Here is a 26,806-nt window from a genome sequence, read left to right on the forward strand (position 1 = left end):
AAAAAATAAAATTATTTTAAAAAAAAACTATGGTTATTTTTTAAATATTACTTATTATATGGCTAAAAGTAATAAATTCATACGATTCAGTAGAAATACCTTGTTGTCAACTCTACGTCAGACAAATACATAATCATATTTAAAATATATATTCCTTAATCCTTAGTAAAAATACTTTTATCATTTTATTGATATTTTGCGGTTATTGCATGGCACTATGTGTATAATTTGTGGAAAAGTGTGAAAAATCTATTGAGCAAAACAAAAAAATAATAAGAAAATTGAATGTGTGTATCACATAAAACTATAGACAACAGTCCTACAAGTATATTGAAAACTATATTGGTGTGTGACATTATAATATTATGGCTTTATATTATTTATATTATAACATATTATTTTGACAAGTATGTCAAGTTAAAAAAAAAAAAAAACCTACACTTATACAATTTATTGTTTGCTATTTGAATAATTGATTATATCGAATCATTGACAGTAGTCACTTAATCGATATTCAAAACGTAGTAAATAAAATATTAAATTATGAGGAATTCCGTGAAAAATATTTCGTGTAAAAATTTAAAAGCAGTCCAATATGGTTTGTCAAAACGGAGAAACCATGTTATCAAATGTTACCTGTAAAATAATATTACTAATAATTAATTAGACTGAATAAATTACAATTAGGTATTTTTAAAAGTGTTCGTGGAACCTATCACTCAATGTTATGAGAAATTAGGGGCACATTATTTTTCCTAAAAATAAATTCAATGGTACCAATTTAGATAAAATAATTTTTTGAGCACAAATAACACCATGCTCGAATGACATTTTAGTAATTTATTCATCTACTGGTGGCCCGCTGAGGCGGCTCAGTCGCAGCGACCGATCGTTTTCCATCAAACTAATGTAATCTTTATGCTATACACTATATATTTATCACAAACGTTAAATTATTGAAATACAGATAAGTTTGCTTAGAAATTAATTATATCAAAAATCAAAATTATATAACACTAGTTTGCTGTATTATGATTATTATTTTTTTAACATCATTTCATTTTGTAATACGGAGACAATACATGTAGGTATGACGTCATCAATCTGTATTCACACTATACCATGGTGTGGAGTTCAATATTTAATCCAACTTGTATTTAAAGTGTTACCATAATTACGTCACCTTTGTATAAAATATAATAATATAAAACATGGCACGACACAGTGTATACTGTGAGAACAACTTTAATGTTTCGAAATTTTGTAAATGATACTCCGTAACTGGTATAATTATTGTAATTGCACCTATATGGTCATTCAGCAACATACCAAGTTTAAGTTCAGATATAAGATACGTTTTTATTATAGTTGAAATTCCGATTTGATGTCTCTTTATGACTTTTAGAATGAATTTGCGATTTTAATGTTTATTTCAAAATATAATTCAGCTAATGGTGACATTTCAATTCTACAAATGTTATACTTTTCGTTCATTACTTACGAATTATTGATTTTAAAATGAAAATACTATTCCATGAAGCTAAATAATTATATCATACTAATCATATTTTGATAATTTAATTACGACTACACGGCGTTCTGTTTAGGCATTTTAGGTACACTATTGCCGTTTGATCGATTTTCGGTATTTTATAATAATATTGTGATTATTGTGGAAATTCTATGTATTTATAATAATAATATTATATGAGAGCTATTTTGTTTCAGTCATCAAATTCACATAGTTCGTTAACTTTTAAGTACATTTTTATTTTTTACTGATAATTGGTTGATAATTAATATCAAAACTAATTTTATTAAATTAAAACAATTTATATCACATAGTATTATATTTTAATATGACTCATGCTTATATTTGTTATAATAATATATGAACAAAAATACATGTATTATATGAGACGGATAAGGGCACTTAGTGTACAAGATATAAGTAGGTAAGTTGACGAAATATCAGTGTTAGCTTCATAAGATTTATCAAATATTATTAAAAGAGAAAAAGTTTTGATATACGTTTTAATTATATATTATTGTAATACTTATCTTATATTCTTATATTATATAGATAATGCCATTTAAAACAATTTATACTATTTCAAAAATCATTTAATTTAGTTAAGGTTGACGAGTGAATAAAATCAATGATCTGTAAAAACAATACAAACAATTTTGGATTTAAAGTCAAAAAATACTAAAAATTCCAAAAATCAGAATTTTAGTATACAGGGCGATTTACCAAGCATTATCACCCTAATTAATTAAAATTCTGATTTTTGGAATTTTTAAATACCTACTCAAATACCATATTATTTTAAATTTAATGAATTACTACTTGAGAAGGGTTCTGTGGCGATACAAACATCTATTTTTCAAATTAGAATCCCCTTTTTTACTGTAATTTATTTAGTAGATAATTTTTTTAAAAATGTTGATGTACCTAATTCAAAATTTGAATTAGTTTTTTTAGTTATTAAAATGTTTGTATTAAGGATAATATTCCTTAAAACTAGTTTTATATAAATATGAAATAAACACAAAATTGGATCTAGTATTTAAATTTATTGTTCCATTTTTACAAACTATTAATATGTATGGATTAATATTAATTACTACAATTTTCAGATGACTATAGCCTCCAAATCTCAATATGGATTCATTACCATGGACGCTTTATCCTAAGAACACAAAGTAAAATAATTCTCAAACTACTGGTATGGATTTTGATTTTGATACGTCAAAAATTTCTGAAAAATTTGTTGAATAGGGTTGTTCTAATTTAAAAAAAACAGAAGTTTGTATCTCCATAGAACACTCCTTAAGTAATACAAAAAATGTCAAGAATTTGAAAATATGGTCTAAAATACATTTAAAAATTCAACAAAATCAGGTTTTGAATAAATGCATTGTTGAAAAAAAGAGGGTATGCTTGGTGAATCACCCTGTATATAAAAATAATTGTTTCACCATTTTAAATCGTAAAACACACTAATTTCCATAATTCGTATCACCTTTTTTTTATCTAGTATACCTACATGTAATTGTACGCAATCGAATATTTATGGTTTTAAATATACAATGTATATTGTATATCATATATCCACAATAAGCATACAATATAATATTTAATGAAGCCGTTTAAATATTGTATACCTTTATTGTTTTCAAAAGCATTCCTGTCTTCGCGTGACATACACCGAATACAATCCGGCACGGTGTGCTGTGGTCAGCGTCCCCTGTGATTTCGACACACTCTATCGAACGCACCCAACAGACCTGTGGCACCCACCTAGTTAATCCTACATTTAGATCTCAATACATACAATATTATGTACGATATATTATTATGTGGGTACATGATTTTTTGGCTAATCTTAACGAATACAAAGTTTCGAAACAGTATTCTCGATTGTGTGCAAATAGTATGCACATGCATGTTCTAAAAACTATTAAATATAATATGATCCTGAAAATTCAAAAATTCTGTAAATTCCAAAAACGTTTGATTTTTCGACGGAGGGCTGGTATACTGTCTAAAGCCAACAACACCCGCTGCCTGAAACACCAACCCAGCAATCACCGGCTGTAACACTTGTATTCTTCCCGTACACAATTGCAGCGAGGAAGCGAGCGTGTGATGGTGGTGATTGAGCGTGGTGCACGGCCGTAACGCGTGGCGCCCTCGTCGCCCTCGCAATCCGCGCGCGCCAACGTTGAGGCGGTCCGTTAGTCGCTCGACGGCGCCAACCGGGTTTGCACGTCGCCAACGCCGCCCTGGGTGGTACGCGAACGCAAAGCAATCGGCGGACACTGACGAGTTTTCACACGCGTGGTACACGATCGTCTTCGTTCGTTTCGTGTCCCGGGCGCCCCGGCGGCGTTCCGGCGTGGTCACTGGTATTTACCGACCGTGGTCGTATCCGAGACAAGACTAAAAAAACACACCCCGTCGCCGTATCGTTCCACGAATTCGCCACCAGATTGGACGCGTCCGTCCGTCCGCCCGTGCGTCGTCCGACGATGGCCTGCTGCGGCCGGCGGGCCCACCGATGGAACACGCCGGCGACCACCGTCACCGTTTCGGTGTGGCTGCTGCTGCCGCCACCATTGCCGTCACCGCAAAAGCCGCAGCCATGTTAGTGGCCACTGTGGTGTCCATGTGGGTGCTGAGCGCCATGGCCGTCACCGTCCGGCACGGCCGGTCCAGGATGGCCAGGTGGGCGCAACAACAGCACTACGACCTGCAGCAACTGTCGGTGGCCAACGGCACATCGGCGACGGTCACGGTGGCCACGGCGACCGTGACCACGGCTGCCGTGAACGGACGCTTGCACGATCCTGGTGGCGGCGCGGCCCAGCCACTGCCTCCGTCGCTGGCCACGGACGACGTCGGACAGCAGCAGAAACACTACCGACACAAGGCCAACTCACTGCTCCGCATTGTCGAGTCGCAGCAACAATTGGGCGGCAACTGCACCGCTGGAACGGACCTGAACATGGGCGATGGAGTCGTGGACAGATACGCTCAGGTACCTAAAATAGCAAACTCTACGTCTATACGTCACCCGTCGACTATTTATCTGATTACCAATAATAATATTAGGTTACTGTCACAAATTGAGACTATTTTCCGATATACGATCGACACGCCTTCTAGCTTTCAAGTGACGTACCCCGTGACTTTACTACACTGTAGATCATCCTAAATCACACAAGGCCACACTGAGTACCGCCAATTAATTGTATTATGGGTATAATGGGTTTACTTAATGTATTTAACAATTTAACATCACTAATTTTCCGTACAAACAAATGTAAATCTTACAAATTTACGTAAAAACCATTTGAAAAATAATTTATTACCTATTGCAATTTAATTGTTTTTTTTTGTATTATTATTATTTATTTAACTTTAATAAAATTACATAAAAACTTGTTTAAAAAGCATACATTTACTAAACCTTTATTAATTTATTATAAGAACAATTTAATTTGAAAGGGCTATTCCAACAAAATGTATTTTATTGAATTAATAGGTATATGCAAATATTAAACTCCACAATATATTATTAACATATCCGTAAAATGTACATCATAATAAACACACTTGGTATAGCTCGTTGAAAGAGTATAATATTATACATAACAAGTGTGTCAATATAGTCATTTTACCAAATACCCCAATAACACTACCTAAGTATATAAAAACAACTTTTTTTTATTGTCAGCCACTGAAAAGAAATAGTACACCTGCCCATGTTGAAATACACTACCAAACATAATATTATTGCTGTTTATGAAAGTTGTTTTTAATATTTATAGCCATATTTCAAAAGGGAATAGAGATACTGTTTTATAAAAAATGTAGTGAAGCCTGCGAAATGATTATTATTGGACATATTTTTTAAAATAAAAAACAGTCTATATGGATATGTTAAAAACATAAAATATTGAGAGAAAATAACTATGGGTCAACTGACCTATTCCCCCTTTATAGACCACCCTTACAAGGTCCGTGAGTACGATAAACGCGCAATATTATCGAATAGAATAGAAATAATGTGTATTTATTTTTTATTCAACAAATCTGTTGGCTCACTTAAAGCACACTCGAAAAAAAAATTGGTTCTATGAATAACACCTCCCAGTATTAGTACTCGGTATTTTAATAATTAATACTAATAAAAATGATTATTATTTAATTGGTATTATATACCTATGATGTGTGATCCGTTCAAAAACATTTGTTTTACCGTGTACACGTTACTGGAAAATCGAGTGATAACATGTTACTGGTAATTTGTCACGCTTGTAAAAATATTTACCGTGTACACATTACCATACATTTACATGATAATTTTTCCTTCAAACAAAAAATATCTACCATGTTTAAACATTTCATTTTTGTATACCTTTTTGTATGGACTGATATCATTTTTTTTTCAAGTTATTTTATTTTTACATTTTTATTAATTCATCGTATATGGGATTTTTTGAATTGAATATTACATATTATTTCTAAAATAGTTCTAATAGTATACTAATTGATACAAGTTTTCGGTTAGGTTAGGTTTTATTCCGGTAAATATTTTAGCGCAAGTAACAAATTACCTATCAAAAACAGTGTGATTCTCATGAAATGTGTAAGTATCTACACGGTAACATAAATATAATTGAGTGGAGCACTGTTAGTTAATTAACGTTACGAGAATACCATGGGGAAAAATGAAAATATGTAATGAAGAAACAATAATATATACTACATATTATTATTATTACAACCAATTTGGACGTATCAAACTTGAGAATCAGCTGAAGCATAATATTTTAATGAAGTATTAAAAGAACACAAAATAACATAATATACGTATTACGTTTAGTCAGAAATACCCCTTTTTACGTTTAAAATAGAAAGTAAATTATCCAAACTTTTCTTTTAAAATACTTAAAATTAAGTCGCGGCGATCTACTAATATTACCATCCACATATTATTACCCTTTAAATTAATATTCACTGATGATGGTTAAAACCTTACTCGTATGTATAATTAATTATTTTTTTATTAAATTTGTATTGATTGTTTAACTATCTATCTGGTACCTACCTACAAGTAAAATAAAAAAATATTTCTACCAGTGCTCTCACTGCACCGTTATATTATAATTCTAGTCTTTCCTTTAAATTAAGAATCCGAAGAGAAATATCTCTGAAGTTATACACATCCTATCAAAGTGAAATATGAATTACTATTCAAGCCATCTGCGCTTGATATTAACGTTTAGCCCTGTCGTTTCTTACATATTAAGCGATATGCATAACTTAATCAATGACAAGAAATTGCAATAAAAGCACTATCCTCCGCGATTTGTATTGCAGTATAGTCTAATCGTATGCCACAATTTACTTATTTAAACAATAAACTAAATATTATTATATTTACTCTTATTTAGTTTCGTTATCTGATATGCGCTTTTTGCTCGTGATTATATAATATGTGGCCACCGTCGTCCCACTATCTACTACCTGCATAGTTTTACGTTTTAACCACAAATAACATATTGTGGACCATAGCCTCGGTCGTCAGTAGTGTTTGTTTTATTATAGGTGTAGGACGAAAAACCTTTAAATCATCCGGTTAAAATGTTTGCGCAGACAGATGAACATTTCGTGTATGTGCTTGCAACTATTATTTTAGGTTACTAAGGACATTTGCGAGTTTGTAACTATCTGTTTAATACAATGCATGACTTTTAAGAGGATGCAATAAAACTATAAGACATATTAAAAACTTTTAAGCTAAAAATCGTTGGTACCAATAGAGTCGTCTAACCAAACATTAAAAATTAGGGGAGGACAAAATTAAGAACTAAGTGAATCCTTGAAATCACGAATCACAATGCGGTAAAATAACACTTGGTTTTATTATTAGAGAAATGAGCTTATATGAGTTAAAATGATTTATAATAATCTTTGAAAACATAGATTAGTGATATAGAAATTTTTTTCATAATACAAAGAGTCTACTTAAAGTAATACATTTTTAAAAAAATAAATATATTTTGCGTAATATTAAGAATATTAACATATATTAGTGCATATTTAGTATATTTAGTTCATCTTATTCACATATTAGTGCATATTTCTTTATATTTTACTTAAATACATATCTTACATAATATTTTAATTACAATATGATTATTATGTTTATTTAAATTGGTAAGGAAAATCGATAAATATACTTATCTGAATGAATTGTCGATTAAATTATTATAGGCCGTTTGTTTACCTCCTGCCTGACCATTTTGACCATTTCTAGTTAAAAGTTTTAATCATAGATATTATTTTATCTACACACAGACTACAAATAATATTGTTATACTTAGTATTAAACAGTTAGTTATCTTATACGGTCATGTGGCCATGTGGGTCATATTATGATACTTTACTCAATCTATATGTTCTTCAATGTTTTATGTTTTATTGTCTTTCCTCGTTTGCGCAATAATTTATATTTCAGATTATTAATCATCGATATTATTTTATCTACTCACGGACTACATGTATGTGGGATACATTAATCAGTCGATATACATTTTATTGTAATAATATAAATATGTTTTATTTATATTTTGTTATTTATTTATTAACAAATAGATAACTAAATCTGTATGTGAAATGTCCACTTACATAATATAAAACAGTATTTTTTGCTATTAGCTTATGTAATTTTGTTTTTTTTATTGAAAATACAAAATATTTACAATATGTACACCTATTATAAGGAAATGTATTTGTAATAAGAAATAAGAAGACGTACGGTTACGTGACATTTGGGAGAAAAACGTATTGTTAGTATTTGGTAATTATATGAATTCTATTTCGCTATTAATAATACAATTAATTAAATATTTTTAAAATATTTATTCAATCATAATTTAAGAAAATAAAAAAAACTGTAATCAAGTAAACCAATGTTCTGTGATTATTTCTTTTGTAGAATAAAAGCTTGAACGTGAGCTTTCAAAGTACTGGAGTCAGCCCACCCACCCTCATCAATCTAAAAAGTCTCAAAATGTTAACCTTAATTTTCTAGTCGTCAAAAACTTGGATATGAACTTTCAAAGTTGTAAAGTTGATCATTTTTGTTTTATTTGGTATATCGTCTGGAAGGTTTAATAAAAATTGGAATGCGTTAGCGATATCAAAAGATTTGAGTAAGGTGGGTGAGCTAACTGAAATTGGCCCACCCTTCAATAGAGTGGGAAGTAATGACTAGAAATTCTGGGAACGTTCTTGCAAATTCCTCGCAAAATGTTGGGATACATTTTGAACGAATCTTGTGATGTCGGTGAACCAACATCATATCCTTTGAAAATATTATTTTTATTTTTAAATAAAAAAATATTACCAAATGGTTTACAATTTATACATTAGGGTTGATAGTTTTTATATCTGCATACCGGTTATTTCTCAAATACCACGTAAATGGTATACTGTGATACTGGAGTACTGACGTATCGTTCAATACCGAAGTAATACCGTATATTACCTATATATTATATTGGTTTACGTGATTAAGGTTTTTCCTATGTTTTTTCAGTATACTGGTTCTAATCCCGCATAACTATTATCTGATTTGAAATATATGCGTCAACCCTATCAAAGTTTTTTGGTATTCCAGTACATTTTATGATTTTCCGGTATATTCCGGTATTACAGTTTTTTCGGGTTATCAGTATTACGGTATTCCATTTCATACTAGTACTGATTCCAATATCACAATACCGGTATCTGACTTCAACCCTACAACATACACAACTCAATAGATATTATGATTTTAAGAAAAGGTTCATTGTTTAATTTGAGTTAAAAACATAGAATGTATAATGTTAAAATGATTTGGTGTATTATTGTTTATTTGATTATATTTTTTAATATCTTACTACTGAACTAAAAGTGTTTTCATTTACGTTCTTGGAAAAAGTTTGAGATTTGAAAAATATTTAAAAACATTCACAACTAGATCATACAAGAATACGATTATAGTTATTATGATACAACGAATAATAAAAATAATAATATTTGGTACAATATTTAAAATTTTTGAAGGATTGGTTGCATTTTTTTATTTAAGCTATAAATAAATTGAAATTCGCTGTTATAAAAAATAAAATCAAGGTTGAGTCATAATATAGATACCGTGGTGCAATTTAATTTCCAATGTTGTGATATGATATATATAAATTGTCAGTGCTTGTATTTTTGATTCTATGCATTCTTAATTAGCATTTTTTAAAATTAGGTCAGCTTCTATTATTTTTCAATAGATAATCAAAATCTTTGTATGCATATAATATTTTGATTATGAAATTCGTATTGACTATATTTATTAGCAATCCAATGTAGATAATTTATAACTATGATTATTGATTACAAATAGCTATATTACCATTAATGAGAATAACTTGGGGTTTCATGTATTTTTTTTTTGTAATACCTACTAACTAACCCAAACTTTCCTTTAGTATCCCTACTCCACCACATTTGTGGTCGTATATATGTTGATTAGCGTGTTGTACCTACACTGTTACTGAGAAATACTATTTTGTGGTATTATGATAAAGTTAATGCAATATTTATAAAATTATAATATTTAATGATGAGTTAAAAATCCTTTCTTATTAATTTCGGTATGTTGTATATACAGTGTCCGAGGTTGTGTTTTGTAGTATTTCGAGTAAACTTTTAGTTTAACTATGGTGATTTATTGTACTAACACTACTTTATTTATGTATATTTTTTTAATTCAAACTTTTTGTTATAATATTATCATCAACAATTAATTAATTAAATTTATATCCACACGATTATAACAATGATTTGGAAAATTTAAATACACAATATTGGAAATATAATGTTTTTTTTTTCAGAGGGGGGATGGGGAAATATTTTAAATATTGATGGATATTCTGATTAAAGATTTAAAAAGTGACATTAAGTAGGCACAATGTGCCATTGTGGTAACATTTGGAACAGTTTAAAACGAGATTGAGAATATCACAGATCACATAGTTGTTGTAAAATGTGGAGTATGCAGATTAGGGAATCATTCAACAAAAATAATTATACTCAATTTAGGTGTGACCACGATTATGAATTATTTACGGACATTAAGATTATGAAACCAAGGGTGAATCGAATTAGTTGTAAATATTAGTAGGTATAGGGTTTGTAATTTTAAGTTTTGAATGGTGCGACGAATGCATTGGTTTTATAATGTGTGTTCGATTTATTTTTTGTTCGAAGACACTTTATAGTAGTTTATACATTAGAAGAAAATTCTTCAATCTTCAACGTCGAGGGAAAATAACTAGCTGAAAATTTAATCTAGATTGTACTTTGGTTCAAAATGAGAATTTCCTAGTACTTAACATAATAATCGAGAAAACAATGATTTTTGTTGTACATAATTCAAAAATCTGTAGTCGTAGAGACTAGAGATTTGAAATTATTAAGTAATATTTATAATATGAATATTTTCTAGAGACGATACAAGTAAAAAAATGTTTATGCTCTTTGTAAACTGTTTATAGATATTTGATAATATTATGTTCGACTGTATTTATAGTTTATTTGACTCATGTGTGATATCATTTTTGTTTGCGAGTAACACATTCGACAATTTAATGAAATTCACCATTTTAATTGTTCTGGTAATTTCACCTATGTCTTGGAACTAAATGAGGTAATTATTTAATAATAGTTTAAGTGAATTTTAAACCTCTATGAATTTAAAAGACAGACATATTATAGGAATATCATATTATATTATAGCATACGTGGATCAGTATGTTATACTTAGAACCATAATAACGAAATGTATACATTATATCATGATTATAAATCAATAATCATGGTATGTGATATCGTTTTAAAATAAGAAACATATTTTAATATGACATGGTGAATACATAATATTTGAGAAAAATGTTACACAAATTGCTATTAGGAAAATCTAACAGAATTATAAATTTATTATGAATCAATAATCGTTATGTGATGCTCTACACATTTATCAACCCCTCAGTTGGGACCCAATTGTTCTGGACCGAGAATAATATTGTATGGGTCACTATCTTTTAGTATTATATCCTAAAATTATTTAATCTTTTATTAAGAAAAATTATATTTATTTATTTACATTTCATAATATTATTACTTTATACATTTTTTGTAACCAATTTTATCGGTTTCATATGGTTTTTCATACATATCAACGTATACTAATATATTAATTAGTACTAAAATAAGTGAACAATACAAAAAACCATTAACAACACATTGGACACTACTTTTTTTTTTTATAAGCCCAACAATATTTTTTTATAAGCAAATAGAATTTATAGTACTTACCTAATTGTATATATGTATTATGTATAGTGAGCAAAAAAGGAAATATTATAATTCACAAATTTAAAACCAAGAATATTGTAGTGTTTTTTTTTTTTTTTAGAGGTAAACTGAAATATTTAAATGAAAATGTGGTGGAGGGTCCATAATTAATCTTCATGAGTGTAACGACTAACAACTACTTGTCACCATTAAATCCAGTTACATTAGTCAATGACACATAAAATCACAAATAAGTTCGTTTTATACTTACACCCGCTTACATTATTATGAAAAACATAATACAATACTATAATAATATTATATTATCAGGGTTAAGTGTGTTGGGGGGCGGGTTTAACAATAAAACGTAGTTAATATAATTTATAATTATAACGTTATAATATATCAAATTATTATAATACGTCATTTATTCAAGTTTCTTAAATGTAAAAAACAATAAAAAAAACAGAAGCAAATTACGAGTATACCAAAAGGTAGGTAAATAGGTAATACGACACAACATGGCTATAATTTTAGATTCTGAGCGGAGCGAGGAAGCTGATGGTTTTACAATGGTGTTTATTTTAAATTTTAAATTTTAAAGTTTTTTATTATTTAAAATTTTTTATCCTGCATAAAAAATTTCTACCAGAAGAAATGCTTCGATTTCAACATACAGTACCTTATAATTTAGCAAATTGGATCAAGATAGTACTTTAAACGGGTAATTTTTCGATTTTCTCAATAGTTATTTAATGCCAAAGGAAAAACTACCGACAAATTACGAAAACCGGCTAAAAATGGGATTTAATTACTATAAAATAACGCTTTGTTTATCGCCAGAGTAACGAATAAAAAATAATAATAATATTATAATATTAGTTCACCTAACCGGCTATAATAATTAATAATAACAATATAAAAAATGTAGACTGACAAACTGTCTCCGCTCAGAATCGTTTTTCTTATACAATGATATTATATCATTGAATTCGAGTTTAATACAATCTTTTATACATCGACTCACTTGTATCCTACTGTACAGCAGAGCGACATCCACTTACCCGTTTTTTATATTTATTTTAATTTGTATAAATACCTACGTATTTTTTTTATTTATCTAATTTATGGTTATTGATCGTTATTATTTATTATTGTTTATTGTTTTTTATTTATCATTTGAATCATTTTTTTGAATATTTTCACCAAAAATAACGTTTTAATACTCTATATAAATGAATACAATAAACTGTCGACGGTCTATAGCCATATTTATGTATTTGTATTCTCCACTCAAATACACAAGACTACGTATATACATGGCGTACCAACATTTATATGTAAATCACTTAAAAGTATTTAGCATGATGAATATTCAAAATGAAATGCATTTTTAATTTATTTGAAGTTGGCAGATTGTTTTTAAGCTCCCAAATATATTATATACGATATAGTGTTTATTTTTCACTACATTTAGATAAATTGGTAGACAGGAAATACGATTATGGGAATCAGTGGTTGGTTGAGTTTATTTATCAAGCAGTATATTCATAATATATAATCAAACGTCCATAAATTTAAAACGTAGATTTGTACGCTTTTGTTGACTATAAAATGAAAAAAAATATCATATCTCCTCAAATGCTCCTTTGAATAGGCTCATCATAGAGTGGATATTTTTCAATGAAGATTTTATTGAAGTTTATTGACTTTATTTTGTGGTCCACGGAGGCTTAATTCAAATGTCTGCTAAATATTATGACTCCAGTGACTAGGTACGCACGAAATATTTTGAATGAATAATATATATTTAACAAAAAAATAATATAAGCTATATTTGTTATATACTAGTACAAAATATGAGAATGCTTACTTATATTTCATACACACAATCATTAAGATAAAAACGTGATTATATTTTAGATTCTGAGCGGATTTTTCCTACAATTACGAGTTTTTTTTCTGTTTCCTCAGAAATATTTTTCTAATAGAAAAAATGCTCTGATATTATTTAATTTTGTGGGAGATTGTAACTGAATGGTAGAAAATTGTAACTAGTTTGTTCTTTAGATAAACCAAAAATAAATTAATACCATTATATTTTAAAATTGTAATATTATTATTAAAATAATTATTATTTGGTAGATAACTATGGTTTCAAACATTTAGGTATGATTTCTACTCTGCATCCTTTTTCATCGTATACAAATAATTTATGAGTATAACATATTCTCGGCAGTGACCGGCTCAATGTGAAGGACCCATATAATACTCTGCAGCAGATTGGTTATCCACTTGATGGGTATTATTTTTTTTTCCGAAAAACTAAGTCGATTTCAAATAAAATACTAATTATTATTATGGCTGAGATTACAATATATGGAAATTAAATTGTTTTCTGATCAATTATGAAATACGTGAACAGCGTTCCCCGTTTTTCCCAGAAATACCAGTTATAAATTTGTGTATCAACTCATTCAATAAAACGATTGATTACTACATTTTTTCATTAATTTTGGAAATAACAATTATTATAAAGGAAGAATAATAATTTTAAAAAAACATGATAATTTCTATATTATAGTATGACGTCATGGTGAACTATCTTTGACCACGCTTTAGGATAAGATTGTCATTATGTTCATGAAATATAGACAACTTCAAATTTAAAATTACCATTAATCATACTATATTGCTATCAATTAATATATTATCCATACCACAATATCAAGAATTTAGTAAATTGTAATTTTTATAATATTAATTTTCTATAATTCATTATTATAAGATAATGTATATCTTATTTATTTAGAACAAAATACATATTTTTTTTAAATATTAAGCATAATTTAAGTGAGGTACCTATTTATAGGACATGTAAAAATTCCTTTTTACTCTCGATAAAATGTTTATAGGTACAAATTTTGAAACATGTAAAATAAGGTTATAGGATAAGTTGTTCTAATTGCAATGAAAAATATCAAATATACCTGCTATGTACAATTTCACACTGACAATATTGGATATTAAAATGAAATATTAACGATTTTTCCTATTAATATTATAGTTATTTGATTGAAATAATCAAATAATATAAATCACAATTATAATATTATGTATTAAGTAATAATATTATTATTTTCTTTACACAATGGAATTTTCAAAATACACTTACTAATTTTAAGTTATTTATACTACGAACATATCCAGACTACTCTATATAACATCGATGCCTGTTGACTCCTAAGTCAATAACAATCACATATCATATGATATTATAATATAAGATGTTTTTACTAAAAATTAGTACAACCTTCTGTTATAGGTTCTATTATAAAAATTAAATAATCAAATTTAAAGAGTCAGACATCCCACACAATGACTTCAAAACATACGACTCTTTGCTGATGATATACTGACATAATAACATCCAATCCAAATCCTGAAACAGTATTCTTTCATCTTTTAAAACATCTTAGCTAACTACAAACTTGATTTTTTAAATGGAGAGTAAAAATTAACGAGTTAAAATCCTTTCAAATAACTGTTTCATTACGCCCTCGTGACTGCCCTCCGTCTTATATCAACAACATACTAATACCAATTGAACGGTCAGCAAAATATCTTGGGATGCATCTAGATAGATTACTCACTTAGGTAACAGAGTAACACATATTAAAATAAAAAGGAAATAAATCAGAGACTTCAACAATTACGTTATTTACTAAAATCCAAACTATCACTGCAATAAAAAATAATAACATACAAATAACTCATTCCCCCCCCCCCCCTTGGCTTCCTATAGAATTCAATTTTGGGGAGTCCCTAAAAATTCAAACATAAAAATTATTCAATCCTTTAAATCAATATCCCTCAAAATACTAACCAATGCCCCTTGGTATGTTAGTAATCGAACGCTTCACAATGACCTCGACATTATGTCATTAGACCATCCCCGATCAAGCATCTAAACTCTACAAACGATTCCATAACGAATTACTTCGTCATTCAAATCCTCTCATATCCAATTTATCCTCTCTAGACCTTCCTGATATAATCCGTTGACTAAAAAGAAATTGGCCGAGGGACCTGTTAACCTAATAATTATTCAAACCAAGTTTATGTAAAAAAAATATATTATATTTATTATAAAGTCTTGAACTCAGACTAGATTATGTTATTGATTTTTTATACATATTGCTGAGTAATATCACTGGATATTTCCTCTAATCGCGATCATCTTGTCATTTTAATTATATAGCTATTGTATTTATTAACATAGATTGTAAATAAAATAATATAATATTTAAAAAGCGGATTCTTAAATTATTACAATTAAAAAAAATAATTCTAATGTGCTCTAAAAAAACCTTAAAATATTCCCTTAGTAATCCTTAAAATGGTAAAATGTGCTTTTTTTACTTCAAATAGTTTAAAAATCAGTACCTATACTAGTGTTTCAATAGTGACATATTTTGACGTATAATATATAATATATAGCATACTTTATACATGCATAATATTTACATTTACCATCCATTAAATGTACATTATGTCATAATATGCTTAAACTTGAAAATAATTATCGCATACTTTTTTTTAGTCAATTATCAAAACTCAGTCACACTTGAAACAATTAAACAAATTAATCAATCAATGTCTTTTATTAAATTATAAATTAGTTATTGAACAATTTAATTAATTTTTAAATTAAAAATATTTATTTTTTTCTGTGATGAAATAATTCAAACTCGGGAAACGAACAAATATGATTTTTTTATATGGTATATATTCTGAAGATTTTCTAATAGTGATAATTTTGAAACTTACATTTTCTACGAATTTCAGTCTTTCACATTATTCATTACCGCTGAGCTACATAATGTCAATAAATATAATATTTTAAATCCTAAAAATCCGTACAGTACTCATATTAATACAAATAAATTATAAAATATCCGTAAGATGCAGGTCACCGCTTCCACTCAGAATCATTTGTTAATGAAATGTAAATTTAACACTTATATAACACTATACTACAATAACCTATTCAATGATAAAATATATTCAAAGCATATAATATTATACTCCAAAACAGTAGAATAAGTCCTGGGTTTTTAGTTTGCTATTTTTTGTTTTGTGGTAATTCAGTTTTTTTTGTTTGTTTATTATTCAATATTTATCAAAATTGTTAAATATGTAAATGTGTAGTAAATTAATGATGTTGTTGAAGGTACCTACTTAAGAAAAACTATTTTTTGACTAAATATTTTTTTGTTTTATGAAAAGTGTGCACTTGACACAATTAATTTAAATAAAACAAGAATATATATCATTTTTAAATAATTAATCTCTTCAATACAACTTGATTTTAAATTATAAATGAAAACGTGAAAAACTAAGAGACATAAATTATAGAGACAGACAAATACGCAATCGTTTTTAGTGTGATTGTGTTATAATCATTTATATAATACTTAGAACATAATTTATATGTATAATATATTTGTTTTTAAATTAAAGAATTTTATATAGCGGTATTTACTAGAATATGAACAAACTTGTATATAATGTTTTATTGTATAACTGACAGTTACTTTTGCATATCACTATTGGATATTATGTGTATAATATAAAAAAATGATGGCATATCAACTATCAAGGACAGATTTCATTACAAAATTAACCGGAAAAAAAAAATCTATAAAACTTTACAATACCTACGGTGAATTTATTATAGACAATAAAGTTGAATATTAAAATTGAAGATCTACATTATAGGTGGTAGATACCTACAATATTATTTTAAAACATTAAAATTGTATAATAATATAAAGTTTAAACTCAGCACCTACATCGTCCACGGTAAACATATAGTGGTAGCTAGGTATCCCCGCTCGTCACAGCGGTTCGATTCCTCGCCGGGCGCGGAAAGCCAATTCGACACGAACACAGTAGCTGGTAGCTGAAGGTGTGAGGCCCGGTCGCTGTTTCGAAGCACAACACAAAAACGATTTACCGGTACATTGTGTGTATACAATATACATCATATAATAATATGGTCGTATACATGTATACAGGCACACGGGAACCGTGGCGACGACAGTGTATATCACGAGACCCATAATGTTAAAAAAAAAAAAAATACAATACAATAGTCGTCGTACACTGCGGTGATAGTGACTTGGTCGATGTCATTGCGACGGCAAAAAAAAAAGAAGTTACCCTGGCCATTGCCACCGACCGAACTCTTATACGACACGGACGAGCGTTTCGCCATCATCGGGCGAGGCGGTAGTCGACCGGGTCGCGTTTGTTTGCCATTCAATTATAGTTCGCTAAACGATTTCAATCTTACACACTCTCATAGGAGCACACTCAGGATTTTTGTTGTCACTCGAAGTGGTAGTGGTTGAAAGCGCCACAGACGGGTGCTATAGTGTTTGTTCACATTGTATTATGTACGTAGCTATATCATAACAATCGCGGGCCGAGCCACAGTTCGGTAACCATAAGACTATAATATTGTATAACCCAAATATTATATTATATTTTGCACATTAGGTACACATTTGTAATCGTATTGCGTCATAATATTATCGTATATGAAATATTATTATATGATTTTAGATTCTGAGCGGAGCAAGGAAACTAGTGGTTTTACAATAGTGTTTTTTTTTTTATGTCCTGTTTACAAAATTTCTACCAGAAGGAGTGCTTCGATTCCAACATAATACAGTACCTTATATTTTAGCAAATTGGATCAAGATGGTACATTAAACAGGTCATTTTTCGATTTTCTCAATAGTTATATTTTAATGCCACAGGAAAACCTACTGACAAATTACGAAAACCGTTTAAAAATGGGATTTTAATTTCTAACACTTTGTTTATCGCCAGACTAACAAATAAAAAATAATAATAATATTATAATATTAGTTCACCTTACAGGCTATAATAATTAATAATAACAATATAAAAAATGCAGACTGACAAACCGTCTCTGCTCAGAGTCGTTTTTCTTATACAATGATATTATATCATTGAATTCAAATTTAATACAATCCATTATACATTGACCCACTCCTGTACAGCAGAGTGACATCCACTTATTTGATTTTTTTTTATTTGTATAAATAGTAAGTGTCAATAAAAAAAAAACCCTGCGATTTATGTAACGTGGATTCTGTAAGACATGATATCTATTTAAAATTCAAAATAATATGTAATTGTCTTTACAATATGAATGGTTGTCTCTATAATTAATCAAAATAAGTCAAAAACGACATAAATTCGTTCAATGTTAGATCAACCATTTGGATAAACATTTTAGTTGTAGTAATTATTTGTTAATGATATACCACCGAAATAAGTAAATGACGCGTATACTTAATTATAACATCGAACCGGATTACTTGAAACAAATAAATCGCATTAAACTATGGTTCACTAAATGATTTTATTCTTATATAAAACACGTTACTATCAAATAAATACAATTAAAACAAATGGGGTAATGTAAATCTAATATTTGATGAATGTTATTAGTTTGTTATATTTCCATATAGGCAGATTAACTCTTCAAGTATCAAAAATTCTGATACTATATTATAATAGATACTCAATAATAATAATAGCATAATTTAGTTGAACAATTAATATGTATTATTGAGATAACTCCATTATAACTAATTGATTCATTTAATATTCTATTATGAAGAAGCTAAACTAATAATACAATATAAGCAAACATTTTTGTATAATAATTAACTATTTTGTGCCAATCACAGTATTTAATAATCGTGATTAATTAGCGGATTTTATTTAAAATAACCTATGGGTACTAAATTAAATATTTATGTGTCCGGATAAAAAAGATATACCTATTGACTATTAAAAATTAATAATTCAAACCATTCATTATTTAATTTTAGATTCTGAGCGGAGCGAAAGAATGTATTGATTTTACAATGATGTGTGTGTTTTTTTCTGTCTGTCAGCAACACTTTGGATAGTAAAAATGCTCAGATTTTCGAGATGACGATTTTTTCGATAGAAAAGTGAATCTAATTCGTACTCTTTGGAGGTAAAATTGAAAATTCCAAGTAATTTGAAAAAGCGTCAAGAAAAACAAAAAAAAGTGGTAATTTTTATGCAAACCCGATTTATGAAAATTCTATTTTATTCTGTTGGTGTTACTTAAAGACTAACTACCGTAGACCTTTGAAATTTACAAATATTTACATTAGCATTTTCCATACATGGTAAAATTTTCAAACTACTTTGACCCTTTTTGAGTTACTTATAACCATGATAATTTTTCAATTTTTTCAAATTTTGTAAATTATTTTTTATTTAGAAATTCATGAAAGTTTTTATTTTCATAGCTAACATAAGAAATTTAATAGAAGGTTTCCAACATATATTTTTACCTCTATCAATAAGACAAAGTTCAGCGGAAAGTCACGCTATTTAATATTTATAGCCCTGAGATATTTTATATTTTGATAAAAAATTGTTTTAAATAATACATTTTATTATTTATATAAGTATGACATAACGCCTCCCCTTAGAATCGTTTTACATATACAATGATTTATCATCTAATTCAAATATAATAATTCGATAACAATGACATACTCGAAAAGTACTGTACAGCAGAGCGATACTCACTTGTATACCTTTTTAATTTTGACTAGGTATTAATACTAATTTCCAATGTTTGAATTATACTTAATGAACAAAATATCAACAATCTACTTGATTTTATTTTAGTAATGAAATAAATATTATACAAACATTATAGTACATATTATATAATTCAATATCAATTATACATTTGAATGGATACACATACTATACAATATGTTATAATATATACCTAACCGAGTACGCTCCTAAGATATTGTAGGTGAAATGAGGGGCTTTTGAATATTGGATTTAATGAAAAGGAATAAGTAGCTATACTTAGCAATGTTGATTAATTTATTTTTAAGTATCTTTTTAACAAACTTTATCAGGAAACCACATATCACTGTATTATACTGTCCGTAATATAATAAACATTATATTTCAAAATAGCTCGTAAAATATTGGGTTTGATATCCAAAAGAAACATTGAACAGAGTTGTCCAATATTTTGTTCAAGTATTATGTTGAATGACTTGTGTAAAAAAAGATAACCCAAGAAAGTTACCTTAACGTTTTTATTAAAAATACAATATTTGTTATATAAGTAATTTATGTTAATGATATTCATATGATGTTTCGCATCTTCTCAATATTGATCATTTATGTGGTCATTTTAGAAACATATTACATAGATATAAATAAGTAGCCGAAATTATTTGAACTAACAAAAACCACCCCTAAAAAATTCAAAACTGAATATTAATAATAAAATAAATATCAATAAATTATAAACTAAATCAATATAGTCTATGATCATACGGGATTCAATAATAGGGCACAAACATATTATATTCTAACATATATAATTTAAACACAATTAAAATCATTCACTAAAATATTTTGTAACAATGTTCCAATCTCTATTTTACATACCCAATGAAACGATACATACAAAGAATTTTTTAAATTAAGTACGTTAAGGATACTATACCTACCTACTTACTTACTTACTTAAACAGAAAATACCAATATAGTATTAAAATACCACGAAAAAGCTATCATATACTCAAAGTGTAGTTTCAGCTATATTTTCTTAAAAAATGTCTAATATAGGTACGTCTTAAAATACAATGGTTCTGGAACCTTTTAAAATAAATCCTTAACCATCTAAGGATAGAAAAAATATTCATCATGAGGAGTGAACCAATATGGGTCTTTTCCTCCTTTCATGAATTTAAAATGTGTTCTACTAATATTTTTAAGGTAAGCTACTCAGCTGTATAATTACTCGAGTTAGCTCAGGAAATAAAATGAACAAAATATATAAAATACAAAGCTCCGTTAGATCTTCTGCTGAGTACCTATATACCGGTTCACGGGATAGTCAGTGTTGGTGTACCTCGCTTTGTGGACCGAGATTGGCAATCCTCCTGTCCTAGTTATATTTCAAAAGAATGATATTTTTAATAGGAGATTTTCTCGCCTGAAGTTACGGTTCTGCTAGTTAAATATTTGTATACGATGAACAGCTATAATATTTTACTTACTGTACGACCGCCACGCTTCGTCATAATATTACAGAGCCCGAAAATATATTGTTATTTTTAGTACTGATTAAATAATTATATTTTACGACGCAGACTCATTTCTAATTCAAATTTTTTTTTTATTAATTATGGCTAAAAAAGGTCGGAATTGTCGTCATTCCCTAGGTAATATTTATAAATGCATCATTGCTTGAAAATAACTGTCCAATTATTTTTTAGTCAATATATAGTCTTATTTAACCAGAAATACCGTTATTGACTAGGTCGAAATTGATTAACGTCGATTCCTTAATATACATCTACGACGGTAACTGATATTAATCATCACAATTAACTGCACTGTAATATCAGTTCTACCTCAAATCTAAATGATCCACATGAACCAAAGAATGTTTGTATTCAAAATGTATTATCCGATTCATTCATGAAAAAATCTATCAGGTTTAATAATGAAATTGTTATGTGCATAACTAACATATTATTGTTTATGACTTAAGCAATTATAGTTAGTTGTCATAATTTCTCTGTCATTGATGTAGTTGACCATAGCGTTGTAATTTTTAGGTAGAGATTATAGATATAGGTTCTATTATTTAAATTGGCGTTTACTATGTTGTCCGAAATCCTCCATGCTGTAATGCTAGAATTTCTTCGGAGGTCTATTATTCAATGAAAAAATATCATTTAATGATTTCAATGTTATCTACTTTTGAATATCTGAGTTTGAACCACCTAGTTTTCCTCTTTTGATACGGATGAGCGTGTGCCTGATTTACATTAATGTTGATTAGATAATATGATGTGAGTTGGTGTATTTGGTTACTTGTAGGATTATGTGTTACAAAGTGATCTCGTTTTGATTTTTATTCCCGAGAATAATTCTAAACCAGATGAAAAGTGTTGGTGGAATTGCTAAAGATCTTTATGTACTTAACATCCTCTACACTCTATAGTTTACTAGAAGTGGTTGATTACTATAAATACACAACTCACCAGAGAGTCCTTATTTTTTACACATTCCCTCGAAATGTAATTTTCACCGCATTTTACACTTCTAGATCGATGATTACAGTACTCTTGGGTGTGACTATATAACTCACACCTTGTACATTGAATTAGGTAACTTCAATGATGGGTTAACTAAATTGCAATTGCTGTATGGTAGCGTACGTAGGTACTATGTATGTTATAGTATATAATATACATAATATACATATAAAATAATATATTGATGTTAGTTGGCACAGTGTCAATATTGGAAAAAAATGGGAGAGGTATTTTTATTTGACTATATTGTAGAACAATAGTGACGTTTCTAGTAATAATGAACCCTTAGGAGCTTAAAGAATTTTAATGATTTTGAGCGCAACACACAGTGATAAAAGTGCCCTTAGTAGTTATCACTTATTATTAATCGATATAATTAATCGATACGTGTGAAATTAATGTTGAATTAATATTTGTCTACCTATTAATATTTTTCGATTTGCGTCAGGTGCATAATATTTAGTTAATTTTGGACCATTTCCATCCTTGAGTTGAGGTTCATGATTTAATTGATTTGTAGAAGTTTTGATACTTCCATTTCGGTTCAATACATTATTTGTGCAAAAGAAGTGGTAACTGGGCAGAAGAAAAACGTGAAGGTTATGTTGTTTTATTAGTTCAAGTATTCATATACATTAGAATAGGATCATTGGTTGGGGAAAGTGGAAAATACAACTTTTTAAAAATAAAGACTGTTCGAGTTGTGCCATTTGGTTTATCAGAATTATACTTTAACGGTTGGGTTATTTGAGCAAGACATCTTCCATGTAGACTATTCGAATGTATTCGAATTGTTATTATTTCTAAAGTGCGTCTTTGTATTCAATAAAATAGAGTATTTGTTGTCTATTGTTATCGGTGATACTAATGGCTGTGATTTGATGCATTGTTTGGGCGAAGGTAATTTATTAATAATTGTTCATATTTAATAGAGACAGAAAACGGCATATCTACTATAGGTGGTTATAAATGTAAGAGGTTGGTGGTATGAGAAAGCTGATTGCATTTACCGGATGAAATACATATATAATAGAAATGGAACCCCTCCCGGTGTTACCTCGTAAATGCAGGTGTTGATAAGATAATTAAAATAATTAATTTGTTGGTAAAATAATTTTGGAAATATTCAATAATAATATTACAAAAGTAATTATACTATTATTATTTATTATTGACATGGGTGTAGTGAAATTGCATATCGATAGCGCCGTTCAAGACACTAAAACAAAATACCATACGGAGATTACACGACAAAATTATCTCTTTTTGTTGGATATAGAAAGCGGTCCTCTAAAATAAATGAATAAAAACAATTTTTAATACTCAGTTATCAAAAAAAGTTTAAGGCAATTCAATTAATTTAAACCAGTATTACAATAAAGCGAAGCCCTGTATTTGTAAAAATAACAATTTACTTGAATCGATAGTTATTTAATCTAAAAAAAAAATCTACGTGCAATTTTCCAAACATAATTTTGTATAAAACTAAATGTACAGCAATTTATTTGTATCCTTTAAATATGTTATGAAAACATTACAATTTTCTAAAAATTCTAATTGAGACACAAAAAATAATAAATATTAAATTCAGAATTTATTGTTCACAAATAAATATATAGTGCTAGTTAACTGTGGTTATATCGTGTCTATTATTCGTAAGGCTCATTATATAGTGTAATCTAAGATAGTTAATATAATATTATTATGGAATATGAACAAATTATTTTGTACTATTTTGAACTCTTAAAACATATTGCATATTGAATTTATTAAATAGTTATAAATTATTAATTAATAACTATTATATTATACATAGACGTATTTAGGGGGGAAGGGGGGCTTGGGCCCCGGTCGCCAAATTTTGAGAGGGCGCAAGGGCCAGGCGTCAGAATGGTAGAATCTTAGAAAATCGTAAAATAGTTATTTTACATCATTATCACGAAAATTGTATAATAATATATAATATAATATTATACTTGATAAGTTATAACCTGATGCGTAAAATATTGCGGCTCCACATCGTAATTTCAGCCACCGGAATTGAGACATTATTTGGCACGTACTATTATACCATAGTACTATGTACCAACGATAGATAGACTCAAGTTGGTAGTAATGACTTGGACTTTTGGACTGGTAGTTAGGTACCAATATGCGAATGGCTTACAATTATCTTTCTTTCCCACTCATCCGTGCGTCGTGCCATGCCCTCTCTGTCTCTCTCTCTATCTGTCACATGCATTAACATTTTGCCTACTACCGTTGAGCTGTTGCAAGAAAATGTATCACTTAAAAACTATCAGATACCAGGTTGTCAGCAAGATCTGATGCAAGTATTAGTTTAAACAAAAATTAGAATGAAATAATTAATGCACTGTCTTTTATCAAAGATGATAAATCAGAAAAGTGAATCATAAGAACAGAAGCTAATGGACTATATTTAAAATTAGACAGTCTTAAAACAGCTATAATGGCCACGTTATGGGGTGATATACTACAAAGATTCAACAAAACTAGTAAACAATTGCAGTCAGTTGAGATTGATTTAGAAACAGTTGTAAGTTTATACGAATCGTTAATTCGATATGTATTAGATTTAAGGAGTATGTTTGATATCTATAAAGAGAGAGCAATTAATAAATCGGGACACAAAACATATCGAAAAATACGCAAAAGAAAAAGAAAATTAACTATAGATGAAAAAAGAGAAGGAGAAATAAATTTTGAAATTAGAGATTCTTTAAGGATTAATACTTAATATGCTATTATTTACAAACTACATTCTGAACTAGAAAGAAGAAAATTGTATTATGATGAAGCCAATAAAAAATTTAACTTTTTATTTCAAATAATAAAACTATCATCATCAGAAGTTTACAAAAAAGCAGAAATACTTCAGAATATATATAAAAATGATCTTTCGTCTTCATTTGCGAATGAGTGTATTAGGGTGGTCCTTATTTTTGAACTTCAAAATTTTTGGTTTCTTACCTTTCCATTTTGTTCATTACTATAAGAAAGTAATTGCTTTTAAATTTGGTCATGATTACTCAACCCCTTCACGTGCCACAAAGGGATTGAAAAATTCCAAAAAAGGGTTGATATGTAAATTTTTAAGTTTAATTTAAAAAATGTTATACTTATCAATGAACGTATTAATGGTAAATTATAGATATTTACTATTTATTTTGTCAATAAAAAATACATAAAAATACATTTATACAATTTCTTATGAATCTATTAATAGGTACGTACGTAAAAATATTGAATAATTTGAGTAATAAAATTATTTCGAATGAATTTCGAAATATTGTCAATAAAAAATACATTTATACAATTTCTTTGGAATCTATTATTAATTTATAAATTATATTATTTCGATTAAATTTCGTCTGATATGATGGTTGATTTTCGAGCATCAGGGAATCTCTTTCTATGACTTTCGACGACTTGTAGAAGGAATTGTTTTTGACTTTCATTTTTCGTAAGAATCGAATTATAATTTTGAATTAGAGCCACTCCTCTTTCAGCAAAGTCATTGACAACTTTCATATTTCTAACCACACTTAGTCCTAATTGATAATCTGGCATATTTTCCCAATCTTCAGGATCAGACTTAAGGAACTCAGTTGGTATCTTCAATATATTAAAAAAATCAGTGTATATAATTCAG

General features: G+C 28.4%; 1 protein-coding gene across 1 annotated transcript in view; it reads left to right on the plus strand.

Annotated features, from left to right (window-relative positions):
* The first annotated feature begins 3,649 nt into the window (after window positions 1-3,649).
* LOC132949404 (probable G-protein coupled receptor CG31760) overlaps window positions 3,650-26,806 on the plus strand; it is a 116,235-nt gene continuing 93,078 nt past the window's right edge. The window contains exon 1 of the mRNA XM_061020278.1: window positions 3,650-4,544. Within this exon, the coding sequence (XP_060876261.1) occupies window positions 4,065-4,544 (480 nt within the window). The 5' untranslated portion in view covers window positions 3,650-4,064. The remainder of the gene's footprint in view (window positions 4,545-26,806) is intronic.

This window comes from Metopolophium dirhodum, chromosome 7, assembly GCF_019925205.1.
Source record: "Metopolophium dirhodum isolate CAU chromosome 7, ASM1992520v1, whole genome shotgun sequence".
Lineage (NCBI taxonomy): Eukaryota > Metazoa > Arthropoda > Insecta > Hemiptera > Aphididae > Metopolophium > Metopolophium dirhodum.